This window comes from Larus michahellis, chromosome 2 (assembly GCF_964199755.1).
Source record: "Larus michahellis chromosome 2, bLarMic1.1, whole genome shotgun sequence".
NCBI lineage: Eukaryota > Metazoa > Chordata > Aves > Charadriiformes > Laridae > Larus > Larus michahellis.
The window spans coordinates 4,389,580-4,411,918 of NC_133897.1; the positions used below are offsets into that span (position 1 = coordinate 4,389,580).

General features: G+C 43.4%; 1 protein-coding gene across 2 annotated transcripts in view; it reads right to left on the bottom strand.

Moving 5' to 3' along the window:
* The window catches only part of VIPR1 (vasoactive intestinal peptide receptor 1), a 120,393-nt gene that overhangs the window by 89,046 nt on the left and 9,008 nt on the right, over positions 1-22,339 (bottom strand). Inside the window, exon 1 of one of the 2 annotated variants that reach the window (XM_074573974.1) lies at positions 17,276-17,403. The exons of the other annotated variant lie outside the window; for it this stretch is intronic. Coding sequence (XP_074430075.1) covers positions 17,276-17,347 — 72 coding nt within the window. The 5' untranslated portion in view covers positions 17,348-17,403. Of the gene's footprint in view, positions 1-17,275; positions 17,404-22,339 lie in introns of those variants that run through there. 2 annotated transcript variants of the gene reach the window in all.

Below are 22,339 nucleotides of genomic sequence, written 5' to 3' on the forward strand. Positions count from 1 at the left end.
TCCAGCAGCTTGGAGGCCTTCATTTAGACTGATTGTCCCCTTTCTGTGTGAGGGGTTGGAAGATCAAGGAAACATGTGCCGAGTGTTTTGCAAAGAGCCTGGAGAACAAGAAGGAAAGGGAAGCTGAGCAGCTGTGTTGCTTAACTCCTTAGTGACAAGCTTGTATATGCCTCTTTTCAAAAGCAGAGCTGAATTAGGGTCTTAAGGAAGAAGTGAGACACCCTGGCACCGGCGTAATGACACATAGCAATTAAAAGAGAGGCAGCACTTAAGTAAATGCCCAAAACTGAAAAGGAGACAACTCCGGTGGCTGGGTAAGCACATTTAGCTCCTTACTTTAAATTATCAGCTGGAGTGCGTAAGTATGAATTTCCTTTCCAGGAAGATCAGATGCAGAATTTCAGTTAAGGCTATTGCAGAAACAGAGGGATACTGCAACACTGAAATCTATGGTGTTTAGAGCTACAATTCAGAGCAAAAAGTTATAATATCTCTGCTGTGATTTAAAAAAAATAAGCAAGGAACAATAGTGATTATCCCAAGTGTAGACAGGGGCAGGAATGAAAGGAAAGGAGAGGACTCCACTATCTGACTTCCATAGAAATTGGAGGCCAGCAAAGTAACTTGCAGTTTTCCTTGAACTGCTGGCCTTTGACCTTTTTCCTCCCAAAACCAACCCAGGGGTTACTAGCCACCAGGTCCACCTGCCACAATATTGAAGACCTGCCACTGAACTCAGATCTACTCAGATGGCCCCAGAAAGTTGTAAGGCTCTGGGTGGGGTGTAGAGCAGAAGGGATTCCCAAATCCCGAGCAATGGAGACCAGCAGTTATAGCAACACCCTGGGGGAATCCAAGCATGTAAGTGGGCAGTTCAGTGTCACAGGAGGCTGTGACAAAATAAGATCAAAACCACAGTGAAATCCCTGTGGTTTCTTCCGTGCACTTCATGTTCTCAGTCATCCCCTAGACCTCTCCCACTGCCTGGGAGCTGTGTACACACATCACGTACACAAAACCTTTGGCAAACAGGACCCCAACAGCCTCCTGCAAAGCTGGCTATTGGATATAATTTATGACCAGGGAGCTGGATAAAGCAAGCTGGATATTCTCCAGTTCTCAGAAATACTGCAGTGGTCTGGTTTGAGGAACAATAGTTTTGGTTAGCGGCGTGGGCAGCTCCTTTTAACTTTTAGGGGAACTGAAAGCTCTGAGAATGTCTAGAAACCCAGCGTTAATCCAGCATTACTGCACCATCAGTAAAGCAAGGGCTAGAATGACGGACGCCAGGCTTGCCCACCATTCATGCTGGAAATCCTCACAGCTGCAATATGCAGCAACTTCACCCGTAGCTCAAGGGCTCTCTGGAGACAATGTGTTTCCTGTGCCCAGCTTCTCATTGCAAGCTTAGGATTTTGTGGCTGTTTTTTTTTTGTTTGTTTGTTTGTTTGTTTTCAGGCAGTCAGGGAAGGACTGAACAGCAAAGTGGCAAAGTTACAGCAGCCAGTGTCCCAGGTATGCTTTTCCTTGGCAGCGCAGGCACTCTGAAGCTCAGTGGCACTAGCAATATGGATGAAAGAGGGGGTTTGGCATTTACTGGGTGCCCTCTCCTTGCTTAAGTGTAGCAGCCAAAGCATCTCCAGCTGAGCAGTCAAAACTGGACACATTCAGCATTTGGAGCACTCGGTGCTTGAAACTTTCCTGAGCAAAATAAACAGTAAATGACTGTAGGACATGGATCTTCCAATCTTGTGGCACAGCAACCATAAGAAAAAGGAAATTGGGTCAGAGCACAGGTTTATCAAGGTCAGTACCACTTCCCCAAGAGCAACCAGGAGGAGATAAAGGAACAAGAAACAGAAAACACAAGAAACAAGACACACATATTATAATCCTTCCTATAGCGTATGTCTTCCTGCAGTCACCACAGTGCCTTTCTATAATTCAGTTGGTGATAAGGTTTTAACCTTCTTGGCTATTGATACCTTCAACATCTTTTATTAGATTAGGACCAACTCCAAGATGATTTTACTACTCATACATCACTCCCCATAGTGAAAAAGTGCCCCTAACAGGGCTTATGTGTGCCACTATTCAAAGCTTTCTATTGAAATCCAGGTATGTGCCTGCAACAATCTGTAAGTGCATCTAATTTCAAAGAGTTCACTTCAAAAAGACTCATTACCTACAAGGCAGCGTACAAAAAATACAAAGATATTGGCAAAAGATGAGTTTGTTTCATTCAGAGATCAGGAAGAAACGAGTCTTCCCTCTTTCAAATGAAGCAGAAGTGATTCAGTCAACAAGGCTCTGTTTGAGGAAGTTACTTATGGATTTATAAAGCATCCATTGTAAAGAATCAGAGCTCTCTATAGAAAGATTCTTCACGGACAGTCTGAAGCATCCAGGCATGTTTTCCAGGAAGAAGAGCCTACTGGGATGAGCTGCCTGCCTAGGCTATGTTTCATAACAAAGGATCAAGTCATTGTTCTTAATAATGAGGGAGTCAAAACTACCGCAGTGATTTGGAGCCACTCCAAGCACAAGAGCCACCATCTTCAACAAAATGAGGACAAGGCCATTCTTCCCTTCTTTGGTTGAGTATGGAAGGAAGCAAAAGGGCAAGTGACTCACTAAAAGGTGTGACAGAGAGCGAGGGAGCATCACTGCCATGAAGAACGAAGATTCACAAGAATGGAGAAAATGCAGAGAGCAACAGAAGAGATCCTTTCCTAAGAGAGCCCAGGTTGGACCTGCACATGGACACAGCTTTGATTGAGAAGAACAGAACATGGCGGAAACCACTGTCTGGTTGTCCAGAGCTCTCCTAGAGGAAAGCTGTTAATTATGTTTATGTTTGGTAGCTTTGGATGCAGAGATTGTTTTTGGTAACCCTCACTGTGCCCAATGGCTAGTCTACATAGAAAACATGACCAATTGATAAAGAGGAACATATTCTCATCAGGACTTGGTGGGCTGACTGAAGATGGAGATTTTAGGAGGGACTTAGATTCCTGAAGGGGACAGTAAAAGAGAGCTGAAACTACCAGCATTCACCCTGCACAATTTTGAGTGGTTTGTGTGAAGGATCAGTATGAAAACATGGGAATAAATCAAAATATGGTTTCGCTCTTCCTGGCTGAAAAGGACTGAAAGCTACAGGTTAAAGAGATTGTAACGTGAGCCTAAGAGCCTTAGACACACACAAAAATTTAACAAATATGACTTGACACACGCTCACATACACTGTCTAAACCAGGAATGCATGCAACACTTCCACCTGAAGAGAGCATTGATGTTTTCCCAGGAGCATGAGGGTCACATCTAGTATTTCTGACAATGCCAACCACCTTCCTCTTAATAATGCTCAGAATAGACTCAAGATTCCAGAATGCAAGGATGCTGTGACAGGGCTACATCTCAACTACTGTCACTCCTGTTGAGTACACAGCTGAGTGTCAAGGGAAACAAATGAACAAAGCCAAGTGTCAGATGCTAGAAATACCTGCATTACAAATCAAAGCAACCCAGCGGCAATTTCCATGGGTTGAACATGGCAAGACTTGGCCAGGAAAGAGTTCACCTATGGCTTTAAGGAAGCAAGGATCTCACCCTCGCTTCCTGCATGGCCTCACCATCCCAGCTTGGCTGTTAGCTTCAGGTCTAAAAGACCTTTCCATGTGCTAGTTTATGCTGATGTCCAACTCTGTCAGAGGTGTCCTGCTTGATATGAAATATTTAAATGTTCTCCTCATAATATGCTGGTCAGCCAGCAAAGAGCCAGCAGAGAAAAGAAGAATTTGGATGGAAACAAGAGTGAGAAAGGAGCTGGCTCTTGTTCCGTGGGACAAGGAAAAGACTCCAAGTCTCATATGAGGAATATCAAATATGAGGAAAATAATAGATTAGATAATTAGGAAGATAAAACCTGAGCCGGACATTAGGAGTGATCAGAACACCCAGACAGAGTGGCTGATGGCTCTGGGAAGAAAAGGATGATCAGAGCAGTACCAGGAGCAGCAAACCTCTTAGCACTGCTAGAAGTCTTGCCTTCAGTGTCAAAACCAACTCAGCTAGGCAGAAAAAGTCTTTCAGTGATACGAATAAAAAGAGAACAACAAAAGGAAAAAAAAAAAAAGTGAGATTGCTATGCAAAATGCTGAAATTCAAGACAAAACTAAACATAGCCCCAGAAAAGGAGAAGTCACATGCAGCCCCACCCCCCCACTTCTGTTCACTGGCTTTTCCAAAGAATCAGAGTTAAAAATATAATTTTAGTAATAAAAAAGTGAAATAGTTACATGTGGTGAAAATGACATTGCTTGAATAATTGAGAACAACAACAAGGCTGACTGGGAAGGCAAACAAGGGTAAGGAAACTGTTATACATGAGGTGAAAGCTACTCAAAAGAGAACAACATGCTCAGATTGGGTGGTGGGAGTGGTACCATCTGGCTGAAAGTCAACAAATGTAATGCTTTTTTATATATAAGAAGAAGGGGAAAAAAAAAGATCCAGACAGCTATCAGCAAGTTAATCCGAGCACAAAAGTACACAGGACTTTTGAACACCACTTGAAGGACGGAGTAATTGAAAGCATGGTAGCAAACGGATTTGGATAAAATACAAAATGTGGTTTATCAAAAGTAAATCATGGGATTGTAACTGATAGCTTTTTTTGATAAGATTCCTGGGGTGGTTTGGTTTTTTTTTTTTTTGGAGAGAGGAAAATCAGTGGATCTAATCTTTCCTAACTTCAGTAAATAGTCTGATGGCATGCCAAAAGGAAATGACTGCCTTAACGATAGATACGGGGATTAATACAACTGGAAGGCTACTAAGGAAGTGGGTAAGCATGAAGACTCTGGCTGGGATGAAGGCAGAAACACAGAACCACAGGGAAGTCTGCAGTGGCATTAGTTAAGAATCTTTTACAGTATCAGGCTTTACAGTATAAAGGATGGAATGAAATGCAGTGACAGAAAGATGAGGAAAGAGGGAACTACCAACAAAAAGGTCCATGAGAATCTAAAACCTCTGCTGGAAATGACAGGGCAGAAGGACCTGTTAGGTGACTGAACTTGAAGGATGCTGGACCACATAGAACAAAGCCGACCAGCTAAAACATTATAGGCAACATACTCTTCTCCCCTTGGTCTCTATTTCTAGCAAACCCCTCTTGGGGCATTTTCTGAACATCCCCATAGAGGACAATACTCTTGGTGAGCAGGGTGGTACACGTGTCTTCTCACACGCCTGCCAATGTCCAATGCAGATCTGCCTACAATGGAAGCTGGGGGCAAGAGCCCTTAAAAAGGGACAGAGAGGGGTAATTTAAAGGATGATGCTGGTCCCTCTGTATTAATCAGGATTAATTAGCCCTTCACAGCCACCTCCTCCATGCTTTTGCAGACCCCACCTGTGCTGCAACTTCTCATCCAGAGCCTGATCTTTCCTGGTTCCTCTCCAGCATCCCTTGACGCTGAATGCTTGGTCATATCAAATCAAGAGACAGCAATGATACCAGACAGCTGCCCCAGAAACTGCAGTCCTGCGTGTTAGCTACATTAATGCTGGAAAGCCAGGAGGAGGGAGGGGAAAAAAGGGGAAAAAAAATGGGAAAAAAAATGGGACGAAAAGGGAAGAAGGGGGAAACAAAGGGGGGGAAACGGGAGGGGGGGGAAAAGGGGGGGGGGAAAAGGGGGGGGGGAAAAGGGGGGGGGGAAAAGGGAAAGAAAAAATATAGCAACTAAACCCAACTTTGGTTCTGGGGAAGAAAGTATGAAATCAAGGCAAAAAAAATATTGCTGACTCTCCAAAACTCCTTCAAATATGTAAACTGAATTAGTTGAGAGACAAGCAGTAGCATGCTGAGCAGCAAGAGTATCAGTGAGAAGCACAGGGAACTTCTACTTCCCCTGCATTCACTTCCAGAAGGGTGAAAGAGGGGAGGAAAGGGAAACTACTGTTAAGAAATCAATCCTACCTGTTGCTTATGCCTCCTTTGTCTTGTATGACTTTCAAACACTGAATATAATATGGAATAACAGAAGAGGAGGCTTTCAGGTGTCCCTTTGATTTCGCTGGGATTTCAGTTCTCAAATAACCTTATGAAATGGGGTGATTTCAGACTGATGCTCAACCCTCCAGTGCATACATAAAGAAACATGGTTCTGCACAAAGCCAGTAAGAAGGGCGGTCATTTTTCCTAATATAGCCTAGGAATCTACTGATAATCTCTCAGTGGTACTGAGTGATGATTTCTGGGTTTGACAGAACAAAACCTGAGACAGTCAGATGCTCTGGCAAGCTGAACGCAAGAGCCTGAGCCCCAGAAAAACTGAATCCTCTATTAGTGACATTGGTATAATGCCTCCAACTAATAACATAACCATGGCCTTCATAACAAATTGTCTCATAAACTGGTGGAAGTTCATCCAACATTATAGCCAAGTAACATAGGTGTGAGTTATCGTAGTGTAGAAATCTGTCTTATTGGCAAGTACTCTTCAAGTACCTTTTGAATATAGCCTTGAGGACAATGCCACTTGAGCTCAAAGAACAGTCATACCACTATGTCTTATGCAGCAAAAGGTCATCCGCATAGTTAGTTGTCCACTTTTTCACCTTTAAAAATAATAACCAGTAAATTTGCATTGGGAGGTAGTAGCATTTTTGCAGAGTAAATTGTAAGCCACAAACTTCAGTCAAAGAGATTTCTATTGACTTGGAAACAGCCAGGATTTCACCTAATTTCCAGGTAGCTGGCACAACATACACCTTGGCTAACTGAGTCAGCAAACATTAAGAATGGCATTAAAAGAATGATTAAAGGTCTGGAAAACTTGCTAGTGCCAAAACAAAACATCCCGGCTAAACTGAGAGAGAGCGAGAGAGAGAGAGAGAGAAGTCTAATCAATCACAACCAGCAAGTGCCTAAACCATAAGAAGATTTCCTACCAAGGATAACTATTTAATGGGAAAAAAAAGGCTTAACAAATTCCCATGACTGAATTCTCTAATGAGACAAATGTGGATTAGAAGTAAAGCACTGCTTGGGAATGGTTTAACACTGACTGGCGCGACTTACTGGAAGAGTGTCTTCAAATCATTCCGGTCCAAAGCAGAAACTAAAGTTTGGGGCTATGCAGATGGTCAGTCCAACACAGTCCAACAGATGACCTCCGGGGGTCCCTTACCCCTCACCCAGTCTGTGATACTGGGTGAAAATGATTTCAAGCTGGCCAAGAGAAAAGGGAGCAGGTGCGATTCCTGGGAGTCTTATCAATCTAGCTATCACATTCACAGATTGAGGGCAAAGAAAAACCAACAAAGATTAGGAGGGTCCATAAGGAACCAACTATTCTATCCCCGCTTGATATGTAAGAAGTCCCAGTAATGGTTTATGACATGCTTCTGTCCCATTCTTTCTCAAATGTCCCCAGTGACAAAGACGCCACAGTGTCCTTACAGTCCCTAATCAATTCCTAGGCTTCTCTCTGCTCACCATCAGAAAGATTTTGTCTGTTTTGTGAAACACAAAATTTCTGCGCCTTCAATTTAAGGCACAAATTTCTAGTTCTACCCAGACTGGTTCTGGAGAACAGATTTCCTGCCCCCACCCCTGCCCCCTGCCCCGGCTTCTTACTTGCAGTAGTCTTTTCACATACTTAAAGACAAGTTGGGATTTCTCCTTTCTGTGTTTTTGGTTTTGTTTTTTTTTTTTTTCCAGAATAAACATCCCCAGTTCTTTCAGTTTTTTCTCCGACAGCATTTTTTAGACATTTCATCATTCTTCTGGCCCTGCCTGGACTCTCTCTGGCTTCTTCAAGGGCTTTTACCCCAAAATAGACACATCTGCTCCAGCTGAAAGTCTACCAGGGATCACTTGTCTCTTTTCCTTTAACCCAAACAAAAGTTTGGTTCCAGTTTATTGTTTATGTTACTTGCAGCCTGACATAATCAGCAGCCAAACATAAAAGGGGTTGCCTACATGTTCAGCCCCTCCTCTGAACCCTTGACGTGGGGGAAAAAGAAAAAAAAAAAAAACTAAAAGAGGAAAAAAAGACTAAGAAATCCTGATTTTGCAGACAGAGAAGAGAAGCTCACAAAGTCAAGGACGGCAAGAAGTTTCATCAGAAGTAGGAACAAAGGGTAATTCTTCCAGATCCTTTATCTAAGTCTTAGGAACAAAATCACCTTTCAGCAAATTTCGGTAATATCGGTGCAGTAGGTGAATGCCACACTCCAATGAACTTTGTGTTGCACCGTCACTTACAGCTGAACAGGACAAATAAACCACGGGGAATAACAACAGGGAATAACGTCCTCCATTCCAGAGGAGGAGCAGAAAAGCTATCTGAAAAGGGCATCCCCCTTTGTACCTTCCAGCTCCCTAAGTGCCACAACAGGTTCCAATATCTCCTGGACTTATAAGTTCACTTTGAAATAGAAAGGTAAAAATACAGCTTTACCCTGCAAAAATAATGGTAATTGATAAAAAAATTTATTAAAAAAACCCCAGTATTTCCTCAGTTTAGTTCATCTCCATTTATAAAGCCCAGCAGCTCTAATGTGTGAACCTCACTGAGAGCCCCCCAGACAGGTGGGCTTCACAGCGTACTTGGGACTTTCCTTATTATAAATAAGGATTGAATTGCCATCAAACATCAGGAGGTTTAAATGAACGTTGAAGGAATGGAGGTAACCAGGGAAATTATTCTGCAGAGGAGGTATCTCTGCTGTGGTTTTACTTTTTTCCCCAGGGTTTGTCCAGCCGACCAGGACCAGTCAACCAACAGACCTTGACGTCATCCTCTAAACAGAGTCATCCTCAACATCTGACCCTCTCTGTCCCTTGGGGTGAGCAGACCTGAACACAGCATCTGTCGGAGGGGGACACTGTTAACACAATACATTACTGCTCTTGAAAAGGCTGTTTTCCACTCTGACCTGTCTTTGAGATTTCAACACTGCTAAGCATTGATGTGAGCAGCGCAAGTCTCCAAGGAGCTGTGGGCAAAGGTGTGCAAGATCTCCTTGGAGTGGCCGTGGTGCACCTGCAGCCCCAAGACATTGCACTCCCTGTTCAAACACACACTCTCTCTGGGTAGGTGTCAGCTCTGGCCAACAGTCGCCCAGCTGCAACGTTTGCTCTTCTTCCCAGGTTGCTGAAAGCTTCTCCAAGCATCTGACTTCATCTGAGGTGGCTGTAGCTCCTCATGCTGTCCCTCCTGCCCAGATGCCTGGGCCCTGTTAGTTCATTTGTGTGATATATCACAATATTTGTGATATTCCTTCACCTTTTTGCCTACAACAACTTCCCATGGAAGCGAAGTCTTACCTAGTAGTTTAACAGCAACCAGTGTAAGATCTTCACCTGCAATCCCCAGCCAACACCACTGTCTCGTTAGAGTATTAATTCAGGATGCAACGGGAAATAAGACATCACCTGCTAAGCCATTCATATGCACTTTCTGTTTCTCTAACAACAAGTCCAGCCAAGTGTGTCCATCCAAGGAGGATAAATGTCACGGCTTTAAGAAACTCTGGATGTATGTAGAGATGAAACTACAAGCAGATTTAAAACCCTGTTAAACATCCCTCTGCAATAGCTCAAGCTGCTGTCAAAGTTTCTAGACACAAAATACTTAGGGGAAATGACCACAAAACCCAAGGCATCTTAAACCACTTAAGGCGCATCATAAAAAAAAATAAAAATAATAATTGAAAAAAATACAGTGCCTCTTCCCTCCAAAGTTTTACCTTGAGCAGAGGTTTCTTGGCCACATTACAAACCCCTGGAAGTCACAGGTTTCCCTCAGAGGCATTCACCACAGTAACAATTCAAGCATGGACACACAACAAACATAGTCCAGGAATTTTCTAAAAACATTAGCTGACAAAACCCAGCCAAGTTTTGCAGCTTGCCATCCAAGTCACATGAATAGGAATATATTCTATAAACACAGACATATCTCTAGAAACAACAATACCAAACAGGAGATCCCCATTTGCACGTTTCTTTTTCTTCTCTAGTATTATTAATTGTACTAACCATAAAACTGTTAATGAAACAGCACTTAAATTGTTCATAACAATGTTAAAACTCTCTCCCCGTGAAATGAATGAAGTTCCCCTCTCAGATCCTCTCTGTGAACTGTGGGAAATTTCACTGCACTGATCACAATGTTTATTAAAAGTTGATTTTTGAGTAAACAATTGTTGTAGCAAATTAATTGCTGCACTTAGGTGCACTTCTCTGTGGATCCTTCATACCTTTTCAGGGAATGTATGCCTACAATTTCAGAATTGTGTCATTAAGATAATATTATCTTTTCCCACCTCCAACTTCTGATCTATCTTCCAGAAAGCAACTCCAGTGCATTGTGGTACCTTATTACAATATCCCCACTGTCCCCCAAACTATGCTTCTGTAATAAAAACTGTCTTCACTCTTCTTATGATCTGTGTGTTCGACCTGGCACATAACCTTCTCCTCCTGATGGCCAGGCACCAGCCTGATGATTGGGTACCTCTTTCACCACTTGTCCTTGGTTGCCCTATTTGTACACAGTGCTGCGAGACGGGTCACAGCTCTTCTGGAAGGACGGGCCAAGTGGCCAAAAAGATAACCAACTAAGCCAAGCATGGTTTCCCAATCCAAATGATTAACTTTGAGTAAAACCTAATCTCAGTTCAACTATGAATGAAAAGGAGGGATCAGAAGTGGAAATAAAGAAGTAAACCAACAACCCAAACCCAGTAATATTTACTAACCGGAAGGGCATGAAGCTCAGAGGCATTACATGGGAACCTCAAGACATCAGGAACAATCTGCAGCTGGTAAGAATAAGACATTAATGAGAAGTTATTATTTTCAGGGGTTTTTGGTTGGTTGTTTTGGACTTTTGATTTGTTGGGTTTTGGGGGCTTTTTTGTTGTTTGTTGTAAAAGCATTACAACAAACAAAATCTTACAGGCCAGTAGAGGAAAGTTCAACGTGTGATTTTGATCTGTATTTGGAAAGTAGCAGGGCAACGTGCGTGTTTCTGATGATGATGAAGAAGTTTTTTCCAGTCCATTAGTAACAAAAGCAGATGTTAAACAACATCTACGAGAGATAAACATTTAAAATCAGCAGGCCTGGATAACTTTCACCTAAGAGCACTTATAATAGTTGGCTGAGAAGGTCTGTTTGAATACAGCCAAGTGCAAAAACTGCACTCAAGAGCAAATTCAGCACAGACCTCCAGTATGGTAGCCTGAATTCTGTAAAGAATTAATGTGGTGGAAGATTTGAGGATTGAAAAAAGGTAAATAGTTCATTGTGAACTCCCAGTACATGCTGCTGAGAACAGGCTAACACAACTCTTTGCTTTATAAACTGAACCGCAAGGAAGTACAAGAAGATAATATTGCTTTTCTATATGGTATTGGAAAGACCTGTGCTGTGACACTAAGGTCAGGCATTTTAAAAGGGCAATAAAGACCAAGGGAGAGTGCAGAAAGGAAACATAAAAGCAATTAGAGGAGGTCCACATTCTTCTGGAGCAAGACCTGGATGCCCTCACTATAACGTTATCTCAGTAGACACTGCACACCTATGTTTAGGCAACTCAATCTGGTGTTGAATGTCTTCAGAGATACTCTACTGAAAGGCAATTCAATCTAGCAGAGAAAGGCAAAATGGGATGCAAAGTGGAAATCTATGCAAATTCATAACTCTCTCCAAGGTGCCTCGATTAATAGCTAGGGCAAGGGGAAACAGATGTGCTGAGTTGTCCATATCAGCTCCTGAAAAGAAGTGTTCAATTGAGTTATGCTTTATCAGAAACAGGTTGTTGGACTCAACTTGCTGAAGGTAATTGGTGAAAATTAGTTGCTCTCAATAACCAGCCAAACAAAATAATCTACCCTTCCCATCAGGGATTATTCTAATCTTAATATAGCTACAACTGCACAAATTTCCTGGGTTTCTGATGTCAGACCTTGGCCCAGGCACTGAGACGTTACATTCCACTTGGATTTTCTGAAATATCTGCTGGCCTATAATCATGGAAGCCCACTTGATCTTGCTGGTGTACGTTTGGAAAAAAACACATTCAAATAATTAAGTCTCAATAGTGTTCTGAACTTCAAGAAGAGGAAATGTTGCACAGAAGTCCTTACAAACTCCACTTTAGGGGCACTCGTGTTTGATTAACGCATTTTTGATACAAAAGGCCTGATCAAGGTCTAAATATTCACATCATGAATCAAGAAGAGATAAAGCCATATTGACAATTCTGGAGCCACTGGGTGCTGCCTATCCCCAAGGTTTCATCAGGAAACTAGTCATCTTGATTGCACAGAAAAGGAAGATAGGATAGATAGAATGAAGGATGCTGGGAGCCTATCAGTCCTTTGCACAACCTCTTCCCCTGCCCCAGTGTACAGGTGAAAGAAATCCATCTCAAACGAAGGAGCTGTCCTGCTGTTCCAGGGAAGAGACACCATTCTCACTTTTTTTGCTATCTTCTGGTCTTCAAAGCAAGAACATCCATGTCGTCAGTTCTGGGTTTACTGGACCCTACAAGCCCAGGCTTGCAGTACTGAACTGGGGACACAGTGAACTCTGGCTGCCTACGACAATTACGAACTATTTGGATGTACTTCACCTAATGAAAACAAATGGATTGTGCAATTTCTGTGACAGCAGATGTGCCGAGAGACAGCGTTTCAACCCACTTGCTATCTTAGATGCCCCATACGTATAAAAGAAGGTTATGCTGTACGTGGCTTATCAGACTCATCTGGGTGTTAATCCGGGAACATGGACTCAGAACATATCTGCAGTGCTGGGATTTCACAACCCAATTTCTTTATTCTTCCTGTGAAGAATTTAACTTTTTCCCTGAGGCTCACCTACGTTCAGAGCTGAAAATGCATCTCAGTGGCACAAGCTCATACTGCCATGGCAGAGATTGCTCCAGCTAGGGAAGATCTTCCAGACAAGGTAGGGCAGCCTATTGCCAACAGGCATCATATTTGAGGAGTCCTTAAGAAGCTCTTCCCAGCTCCACACCCTACCAGCTAGACAAGTGAAAAATGAGAACATACCGTTCAGAAGCCTGTGCCTGCCCACCACAATGAAAAATTGTGTTCACCGTCATCTGGTTCTTGCCATTAACTTCCCTTAACTGGGTTTCCTGCCTCAAGGGGTTTCTTCCTGCCCAAAACATCCCATTCTCAGCCCTGCACACATTACCGAGGACTGCTATTTGTAGAAGAGAATTTATGGCACTTTGACATACAACAAGGCTGGAATGCTTTTAAATCACAATGAAACTGGCACTGGGGTACACGTGGCCCTTGTGCATCCCTCATAGGTTTATCAAGCTATGGTTATTTCTGACAAAAAGCGGCTTCTCTACGTGTGGAAATGCAGCTTTGTCTCTTCATGTCATCCTTAAATTCCCGCAGTTAGGATCAAGGGTACCACACAGGAGACAGAGCAGTGGCACAGGGTGAGGAAGAAAAAGAAGCGACAAAGCCTAAAATCAAATCTCAGTACCTTATTAAGAGGCATATAGAATCATAGAATCATAGAATTGCCTAGGTTGGAAGGAACCTTTCAGATCTTCTAGTCCAACCATCAACCTAACTCCGACAAGAACCATCACTAAACCGTAACTCTAAGCACTATGTCTACCCGTCTTTTTAAAACCTCCAGGGATGGTGATTCAACCACTTCCCTGGGCAGCCTGTTCCAATACTTAATAACCCTTTCAGGGAAGAAATTTTTCCTAATACCCAGTCTAAACCTCCCCTGGCACAACTTGAGGCCATTTCCTCTTGTCCTATCGCCTGTTACTTGGGAGAATAGACCGACCCCCACTTCTACACCCTCCTTTCAGGTAGTTGAAGAGAGTGATATAAAGACTATTATTTCAATAATCATAGCTGCATTTACTGCCAGTTGTAACTGATGTGCTTTACATGCTCAGAAGACCGCAGGTGAGGAGGGAACTCTCTTCCTCCACAGCTTTCCCAACCTGGGCAAGGAGCCATCCGCTGGTGCGCACTCCCAGCATGCCTGTCCAGCTACACAGCCAAAACCCAGCCCCCCGAAGTGCTTAAGGAAAATGAAACTCAGAGATCCTGCCCCATCTATTTACAGCGACACTCCAGACTATAATTGTGATTATACGGTCTGGAAATATTCTTGTGGGTGAAGAAATGAAATAAAATAAAATAACACCTTAAAAAAAAAATAAATCTGCAAGACCTTTGAGAGTTCTGGATGGTCTTTATCACTTTACTGCTTTTCTAGTCCAGCTGCTCTTTTTGTACCTCAGTTTTTGGGAAAGACACTTGTCATTCATATCCTCATTGATACAAGTTGCTATCAGACAGCTGTTACTAGAGTTATTTGACAGAAGCATCTCAGCCACAGCTAAACAGCATGAGCAGATAAGACCGAACAATGTAAGTGAACAGGAAAACATCTTTATTTTCTTCTAAGTGTGCACCCACTTTCTATAAACGTAGTTAAATGTCCCCTAGATTTAGCCCAGCTCCAGGATTTGCTCCACAAAATTAAATGCAGCACATGAAAGGGATAGAAAATAGAGGAAAGTGCTTTCATCAGCATCAGGGTACACCGAAATGTACAGATCTTCTCTGAGAAGCCATCGTTTAAAATGCAACAAAGGTCAAGATTGGCTCCCTGAGTGCCGCAGCCCCTGGGATGGCACAATTAACTCCTTAAAATGTGGAGTCAAAGCCAGGGATATCTTAGTGATTCTTCGGCCAAGGAGATGTGAGGAAAAAAATGCCAACACTTCTTCCAAGGAGTAGGGAAATTATCCTGACCTGGGATCCAAGCCACTGTGGATTAAAACTCTTTGGAATGAGAAGACGATCATATTTTTTTTCACTTTATATCCACAGTAATTTGCCTCTTCAGTGGCATAAAAATTAAATCCAGCTGGAATGGCTTTTTAATTAAAATCATACTTTGCTTATCAGAGTGAGAACACTTAACTGATTACAAAAGAAACGTGGAAACCTCTGGCATCCTGTTCCCTGTTCTCCAGCCAGGCTGTGCAGCAAACTCACTCTGCTAAACCACGTGAAACCCTTTGGAGACTGCCCTACATAAGCTCTCCTCACCCCATTTATGGACTAGAAAAAGTCATATAGAACATACAGAGTCTCTATAAAAAGGTATATACAAAAGTTCATTCTCTCTGGCTGAACCTGCTGAAGTTCACTCTTGTTTTAATTTGCTGGCTCCTGGCACTTCCCTAAGGAAGCAAAGAATCTCTACGCATTTAATTTCAACTCCTTGGCTGTGCTGTTATTTAACTTCATAGGCAACTGAAGGGTTTCCTACTGTCTTGAAAGTGCCCTCAGGCCAAAGGCTGAGCCATACACCTCACCTGTTCCTAGCAGATACACCCCAGAATCCCACTCCAATAGTTAAGGACCTCTTTTTTCCACAAGCACCATCATCCAGGCTTGTTGCCAGAGTCAGCTTATTTTGCTGGAGGCCTTCCCATATGGTGACAACAAAATTCATGGGTCATGATACGGGCAAGGCTGGGTCACACAAGCTATGCCACCCACACACCTTGAGGTGTTCCCTGAGGAACATCTCACGTGCCACAGGCTCTGGGCCACAGGGAGGACTGCTGCTGCCTGTGTTACCTTTAGGTTTCAACCTTCCAGGGTTGCTCCCGTAACAATTTTCATGAGCATTAAACTCACAGTCAGATTCTCAGACAGCACAGCACAGCAATGTTAACGTCAGTGAAGCTAAGCTGATTTATTCTGGCTGAGGATGGTGACTGCAGGGTAGGATTTTCCCAAGCGCAACTATTAGTTAAATTCCTAGGCCTGAATGAATATATGACTGAGTGCCTGCATGCTTTTATCTTTCTGTTTTCAGTGCCAGGTCCTGCTAGGGAAAGGGATGTTGAGGCAGATGCTAGAACTGAGGTCTTGAACCCATGCTGTTCGCAACAATCCTATGGGACCTTCCATCAGAATAGCACTGTCACAGGAACTCAGCTGCATTTTCCTTACAGACAGAAATGAGATCAGATACGACTTCAATTGGGAAAGTTACTCTATTTTTAGTTCCAGTAAGCCCATTGCAGCCATAAGGTGCTGAGTTCCAGAGGCTGAAATAACCATCTCCCAAACAAATCCAAGAACAGACACGTTGTTCTCCAAATGTCTCCCACATAACGAAGAAAATGCAATTTTACTCTTGTAACCCCTCTTGCCCTCCCTCTCCTGAAATTCAGATGTGCTGTTTTCAGTCACACCATTTAAATGTCACCCTTTTGCAGGAAAACATAAGCTGGGGGTACCCCTGATATACTCCACAGGAGACACCAAAACCCTGATGACACCGGTCAGGATTTTCTTAGATTCTTAAATACCTTTAAATTCTAGACTTGGCCCAATATTATCCTTGCAGACCTGGAAATTTTCTTCCCCCATTAAATCTGATGCTGTTGAAGTGAGTTAGAGATCCCCAGACTCTAAGACTGAATATGCTTCCAACTAATTGTTGTGACCGAGCAGCTTTCAAAATTGAAACTTTTCCACTATCTGATGTATGATCTAAAAAAATACAGGTCATTAAATTAAATACAGGTCATTATCCCTTCTCTGACTGTGTCAGCCTTCCAACCTGCAAAAAGTGCTATTTGCCTCCTTCCCAGAAACAGCTGTGTCATCATTTAAAGATGTGGCATATTCTGGCCCATTTTCTGTCCAGAAAATGAAAGTTTAAAAATGATCCATAAAAAGCAAGGTTTCTTTCTTTATTCACTCTTCTGTCAATAAAAATAACTCACAACGTGTTAACTTTTCCAGTTTCTTGATGGGAAGACAAAAAGGAAAAAGCTACTCTATTTGTTCTCCCCCATCAATCAAGAATTAAAATCCCCAAGGCTGAATATCTCCCTCACCCCTGCAACTTTACAAGCAAAAAAATCCCACCTTCCTGAAAATATTCCTGAAGTGAAAGGTTAGCTTTTTTGTTAAAGAAAATACATTTGGAAGACAAATAGTCATCAAGGTCTAATGTGAAGAGATCAGTCAACGTTCTTTATATCTTGTCCTTAAGATTAATTAAATCTCATTTCACAGTGACCATGCACCCCACAATCAGAGGTCGGCTGCAGCCACTAATTGGGTGAGCTGTGCACAATGGTTTCCCCACTGTAGACCTCACTGCTGGTGTACAATGTCAATTTTAAACTTGTCTTTTGCTCACCTTTTGTAAGCAGCTCATGGCCATGTGAAGTTGGAGATGGCTGACCGCATCTTTTCCGGAGAGAGGCACCATTTTTAAACTTGCCGGTGTAATTTTAGCATGGCGTGAAGGATCTGGGAACTCCCTCTTGCTCGTGTGAGAGAGATCAAAAAATATTAATCCCCCTCTCCCTTGCCTCTGAAACAAAAAATTTACAAGAAACAGATCGCCTCTGCTCTGTGAAATACCATGCTGGGACTGTCAACCCAACCCCCAGCTATGGCCAGGGTCATCCTGATGAAAAACTATCCCTGCCTCTGCTCCCTAACAAAACACCTCTTTCCCTTCACGGCCATGACCTCAATGACAGCCTGAATGATGACACTGTTGGCTGGGACAGGAAGGCCTGAGTCCACTGTGGGCGGATCCTTCAAAACAAGGGGTAAAAGTGGGAGAGAGCAGTGACTCCTGTCACACACAGAGTGAAGCCCTCTGGTTGGCTTTGAGTGTCCTGCAACAAGAGCACGCCCAAATGTGCTCACACATACCTTCAGTAACCAGGAGACCAAGGGGAAGATTGCCATGAAAGGCATCACTGGTGGGACCTTCCCACTGGAGAACTGGCAAAGCTGCAGTACTGGGGGGACTATATGAAACCCTAGAGACATCCTGCCTATGTCTCAACAAACCAGTAGCTTTCGAAGACAATATGTTTCCATCTCCTACTCAGTATCAAAGACAAACATGGATGCGACCCCAAGCCCAGCCAGCCTCCCATTCCTGCACTGACGGGTAGATCCATACTGTGGTAATGCTCTGCTCCTGCTAAAGGTGGTTTTGCCTTGCTAAGTTTTTCCTTAAGCAGGAGGGCGAGCGCTGCATTGTGAACAGTATCACACCAATTGTGCTCCCTGCGGAGCAGCTGAACAGCGTACACATCGTATAGGGGCGCATCAAGAAGACTCTGACAAGCAGATGGAGGGAGGTTATCTTCCCCCTCTACTCTGCCCTGGTGAGGCTGCACCTGGAGTGCTGTGTCCAGTTCTGGGCTCCCCAGTTCAAGAAGGACAGGGAAGTGCTGGAGAGGGGACAGCAAAGGGCTACCAAGGTGATTAGGGGACTGGAACACCTCTCTTATGAAGAAAGACTGAGGGACTTGGGTCTTTTCAGTCTGGAAAAAAGACGACTGAGGGGCATCTTATCAATGCTTATAAATACTTTAAGGGTGGGTGTCAGGCGGATGGGGCCAGGCTCTTTTCAGTGGTGCCCAGCAACAGGACAAGAGGTAAGGGGCACAAACTTGAACATAGGAAGTTCCATCTAAACATGAGGAGGAACTTCTTTACTTTGAGGGTGGCAGGGCACTGGCACAGGCTGCCCAGAGAGGTGGTGGAGTCTCCATCTCTGGAGACATTCAAAACCTGCCTGGATGCGTTCCTGTGCAACCTGCTCTAGGTGACCCTGCTCTGGCAGGGGGTCAGACTAGATGATCTCCAGAGGTCCCTTGCAACTCCTATCATTCTGTATGATTCTGTGATATAGGCAGGCTCCTTCTGAGGCAGTTCCTGTGACAGACAACAGATTGTGTTGTCTGCCCATCTGGAAATGGGCCAACCTCCACCACAAAAGAAGTCAGCTTTCTGGCTCGCAGTGCTGCTCTTGACAGGCTGTTCTCACATCTCACTCCCCTCACTGCTACAAACCTTCCCGTACCCAGCCAAATCCAATCCCATCAAGGATACAACCGCTCCTGCACCAGCACTAGCCCTTTACAAGACACTTCCATTCCCCAGTATTATCATGAGTGCGCATGTAGGGGGTGACCACATCATCCCCATGACATCGATTTGTAAGGTTAACCTAACCAAACACTAACTATGGCGTAGGCAGGCAACAGTGGAAAGAAATAAGTGAAGGACAAGTAAAGGAAATCTATTTTTCTCATTCCCATTGGATTTTATGCATTCAGACCACCGCTAGCAGAAGGTTCATCTACAGAGCCTGGAACTGACCTAAGAGCTTCTTAGATTCATCCTGTGCCTGAACTGTTGGCCCTTTCCAGCTGCAGCTGAATTTATTGTTTCATCTCCTTCTACTCATGGCTACCCCAGTGGACGCTGTTCCTTGCCTGTACTTCTCCCCAGGCTACTCTGCAAGGGAAATTAGCATTTATTTTTAGGTGCATTGTACTCTGACTGGCTGGGCTCTGCTCCCAGGACTGCAATATATATTTAATACTCGTTTCCACAGCTGACAGACAAGGAAGCTTGAGTGGGGAATTGGAAGAGAAGAAAGAATTATGAAGTAGAGGGGCATCAACCTGGCAAGCATTTTAATACCCCTCCTAGAAACAGACACTTGACTTTTCAGCAGTCCCGTAGTGGGGAAGACAGCGAGCCCGAATCAAAGGCACAGTTGCTGTTTTATTATGATGATGATTTCAACTCTGCAATAACAAATCCTGTCAGATCTGCAGGAGAGAGGAACAGGAGCAGAAATACACTATTAGAGCAACATGCAGTGAAAAAATGTACTGGGAAAAGGCAGTACAGGAGAGACAACTGCACCTAGGCTGCTCAGTGTTCCCAGCACAGGCTGTCCCTGAGAGTGCTACGGCTCTGGGATGCTCCTGGGCAGAGATCCAAGTGGCATCAGCAGATCTGGTGATCAACCTGTGCAACAGGTTCAGCTCAAATGTGGAATTGTTCCCCAACTGATCCACCTAAAGACTGCGGCTCCTAACCTCTTTGTAGCTGGAGTTCATGACTGCTGCCCTCATGTTTCTCTTGCCTAATTGCTCCCAGCTGACCCTCCACACTCTAACCTTCTCCTTTCCCTTATCCCAGTCCTCACCATATCCCCAAGCAAACACCATGCTGGGATCACAGATCCCACCGGGTCCCTGAGGCCTCCATCACAGCTTGCAACAGCCCCTTGGACTCTTTTCCCTTCTGCATCTCTTTTTGCAAAGAGTAAATGCAGTGCTGTTGAGAAATTAGATGCTTTTCCTTCCGAAAACCTCAGCCCTTTACTTAGCTATTCTTCCGCAACTGAGTTTTCTGTTTCTGGAAGATGCTCCTTCAATAAATCCTGGCTTTGTTTTATCTCCCTGTGACAACAATACATAGCAAAAAAAAAAAAATTTTAAAAAAATTGAACAGACAACCAAAGCTTCAGCTTTATAGCTAGGTTTAAAAATATTTCCAGATGCTTATTGGTCCCTTAAGCCATTTCTGAGGCTCAGGTCAAGTAGACCCAAGGCAGCAAGCTCCAATTTTTAATTTCTTCTCCATCTACAAAACTGTCAGTGCTTGGCTAACACAGTTTAACCATCAGAGCTGTCTGGCTCTGGGAACAGCTTCCCAGTCAAAGGAGCACAGCGAAAAAAGTGAACTTTAAGAAGTGAAAGGTAAATAACCCTACGAATACAATAGGAGCCCTATGTTGTCAGAGGCCTCAAGGAGACATAAAGGTTGTTCCTGCCTCATATCCACAAGCTTTTAAGATCCAAAAGAAAACAACAGCCAAAGTGGAAGGCACAAATACACACACCAATATTATGAGTCTCTTCCTCACAGTGTGTAAACTTAATTATAGTGCAGATGATGCATTTCCAGCACAACTTCAGCCACTGACAGTCATTGAACCTCCAAAAGAACTAGGTACCAAGACAAATGGATCTCTAAAGGTAACATCTCACACCACAGTTCTATTGTTATTATAGCCATGATTGACTACTCACATATGGGACATATTTATTTTTTTTTTTATTAAACCAACTAGTACAGCTAGAGAAAAAAAAAAAAAAGGTTTTGTAGCTCTTTAACTCTGAACCACACTCAGGAAATTTCAGGATACGCATAGGTCTGAAATAATTGTTCTGAGTTTAGTCAAGTTAATTAATTACAGGAAAAAAAAAAAGTGCAATTAGCACCTGCACAGCAGATGAATCACTTAGCCAGGGAGGAGATGGTAAGACCATCAGCCCTTGTAGGACCGCAGGGGTGGTGAGAGTTACCACATCTGCAACGGCAAGGAATAGGCAGGTGGTGAAACATGAAGAAAACTGCGGCATGTCAAAAAAATCAGTGTCTCCACTGAGTTCAAGGTTTTTAGTGCCCAGCAGAACCTTGAAGGTTAATTTGTGGGCTTGGCTTTCAGAGGTACGTTGTTGGTCTATAACACACAAGGATGGCAGCGATTGTTTTGCAATAAGCCACTCTCTCCATCAGCACACTTTCCTTTCGTGTTGTCCCGCTCATAAATACCTTCAGACTAAACGCAGAGCAATTACTACTCAGTTTTGTTTCTCCTTCAGACCTCAGGAAGCATTGCCATGCCTGAAAGTATTTTTATCTTATATTCATATTTTTACATACATATATAAAAAATACATATTTCAGTTTTTCCAATATATGCCGTTATTTCTCTTGACAAACCTTGCCTCATCTACGTTGTGCACAAACAGCCTGAAGACAAACCCTTGACACATGGTTTGCCGAAATGTGTATGACTTCCCAAGGGAGGGAGGAGAGAGCGGGACAAGGAGGAACAAAGGTTCATTTTGCTACAAACGGTGCTGCAAAAGAAAATTTAGTGGAGAGGATGAAAGAGCACAAATTCCTGCATCCAAAACCCAACAACCCATGCCCCAACTGTAAAGCACCAGCTTCAGAAGTTGAAAAAAAAAAAAAAAAGCTTTGCAATGAGAAACTGTGCAAAAAAAAGGGAACTGTACAAGGCTCAGAGAGTGGAGAAAAGCAGAAGGGGCAGGAAAATTCTTTGAGATGAATCGTTGCCGCACTGGAATTAAGTGCATGGCATAGCTGAGACCCACACGGCTCTGTAGCTGTGTTTAATGTCATTCCCCCCCTCCCAAAAAAATGCAAGCAGCCTAGCAGTCGATACTTGAGCATGTCAGTAATTCTTCACGTAGTGTTTGGCCTCCTTTCGCTGCCCTGTGAAGCTGGGAACCATCTCAGCAGCAGCATTTTTCTCTCCCTTTGAGTGTGTCAAGCAAAAAGAAAACCTGGTTCTGTTGTGGAAAAAAGCTGGAAAAGCCTAATTATGTTTAAGAGCCAGGGG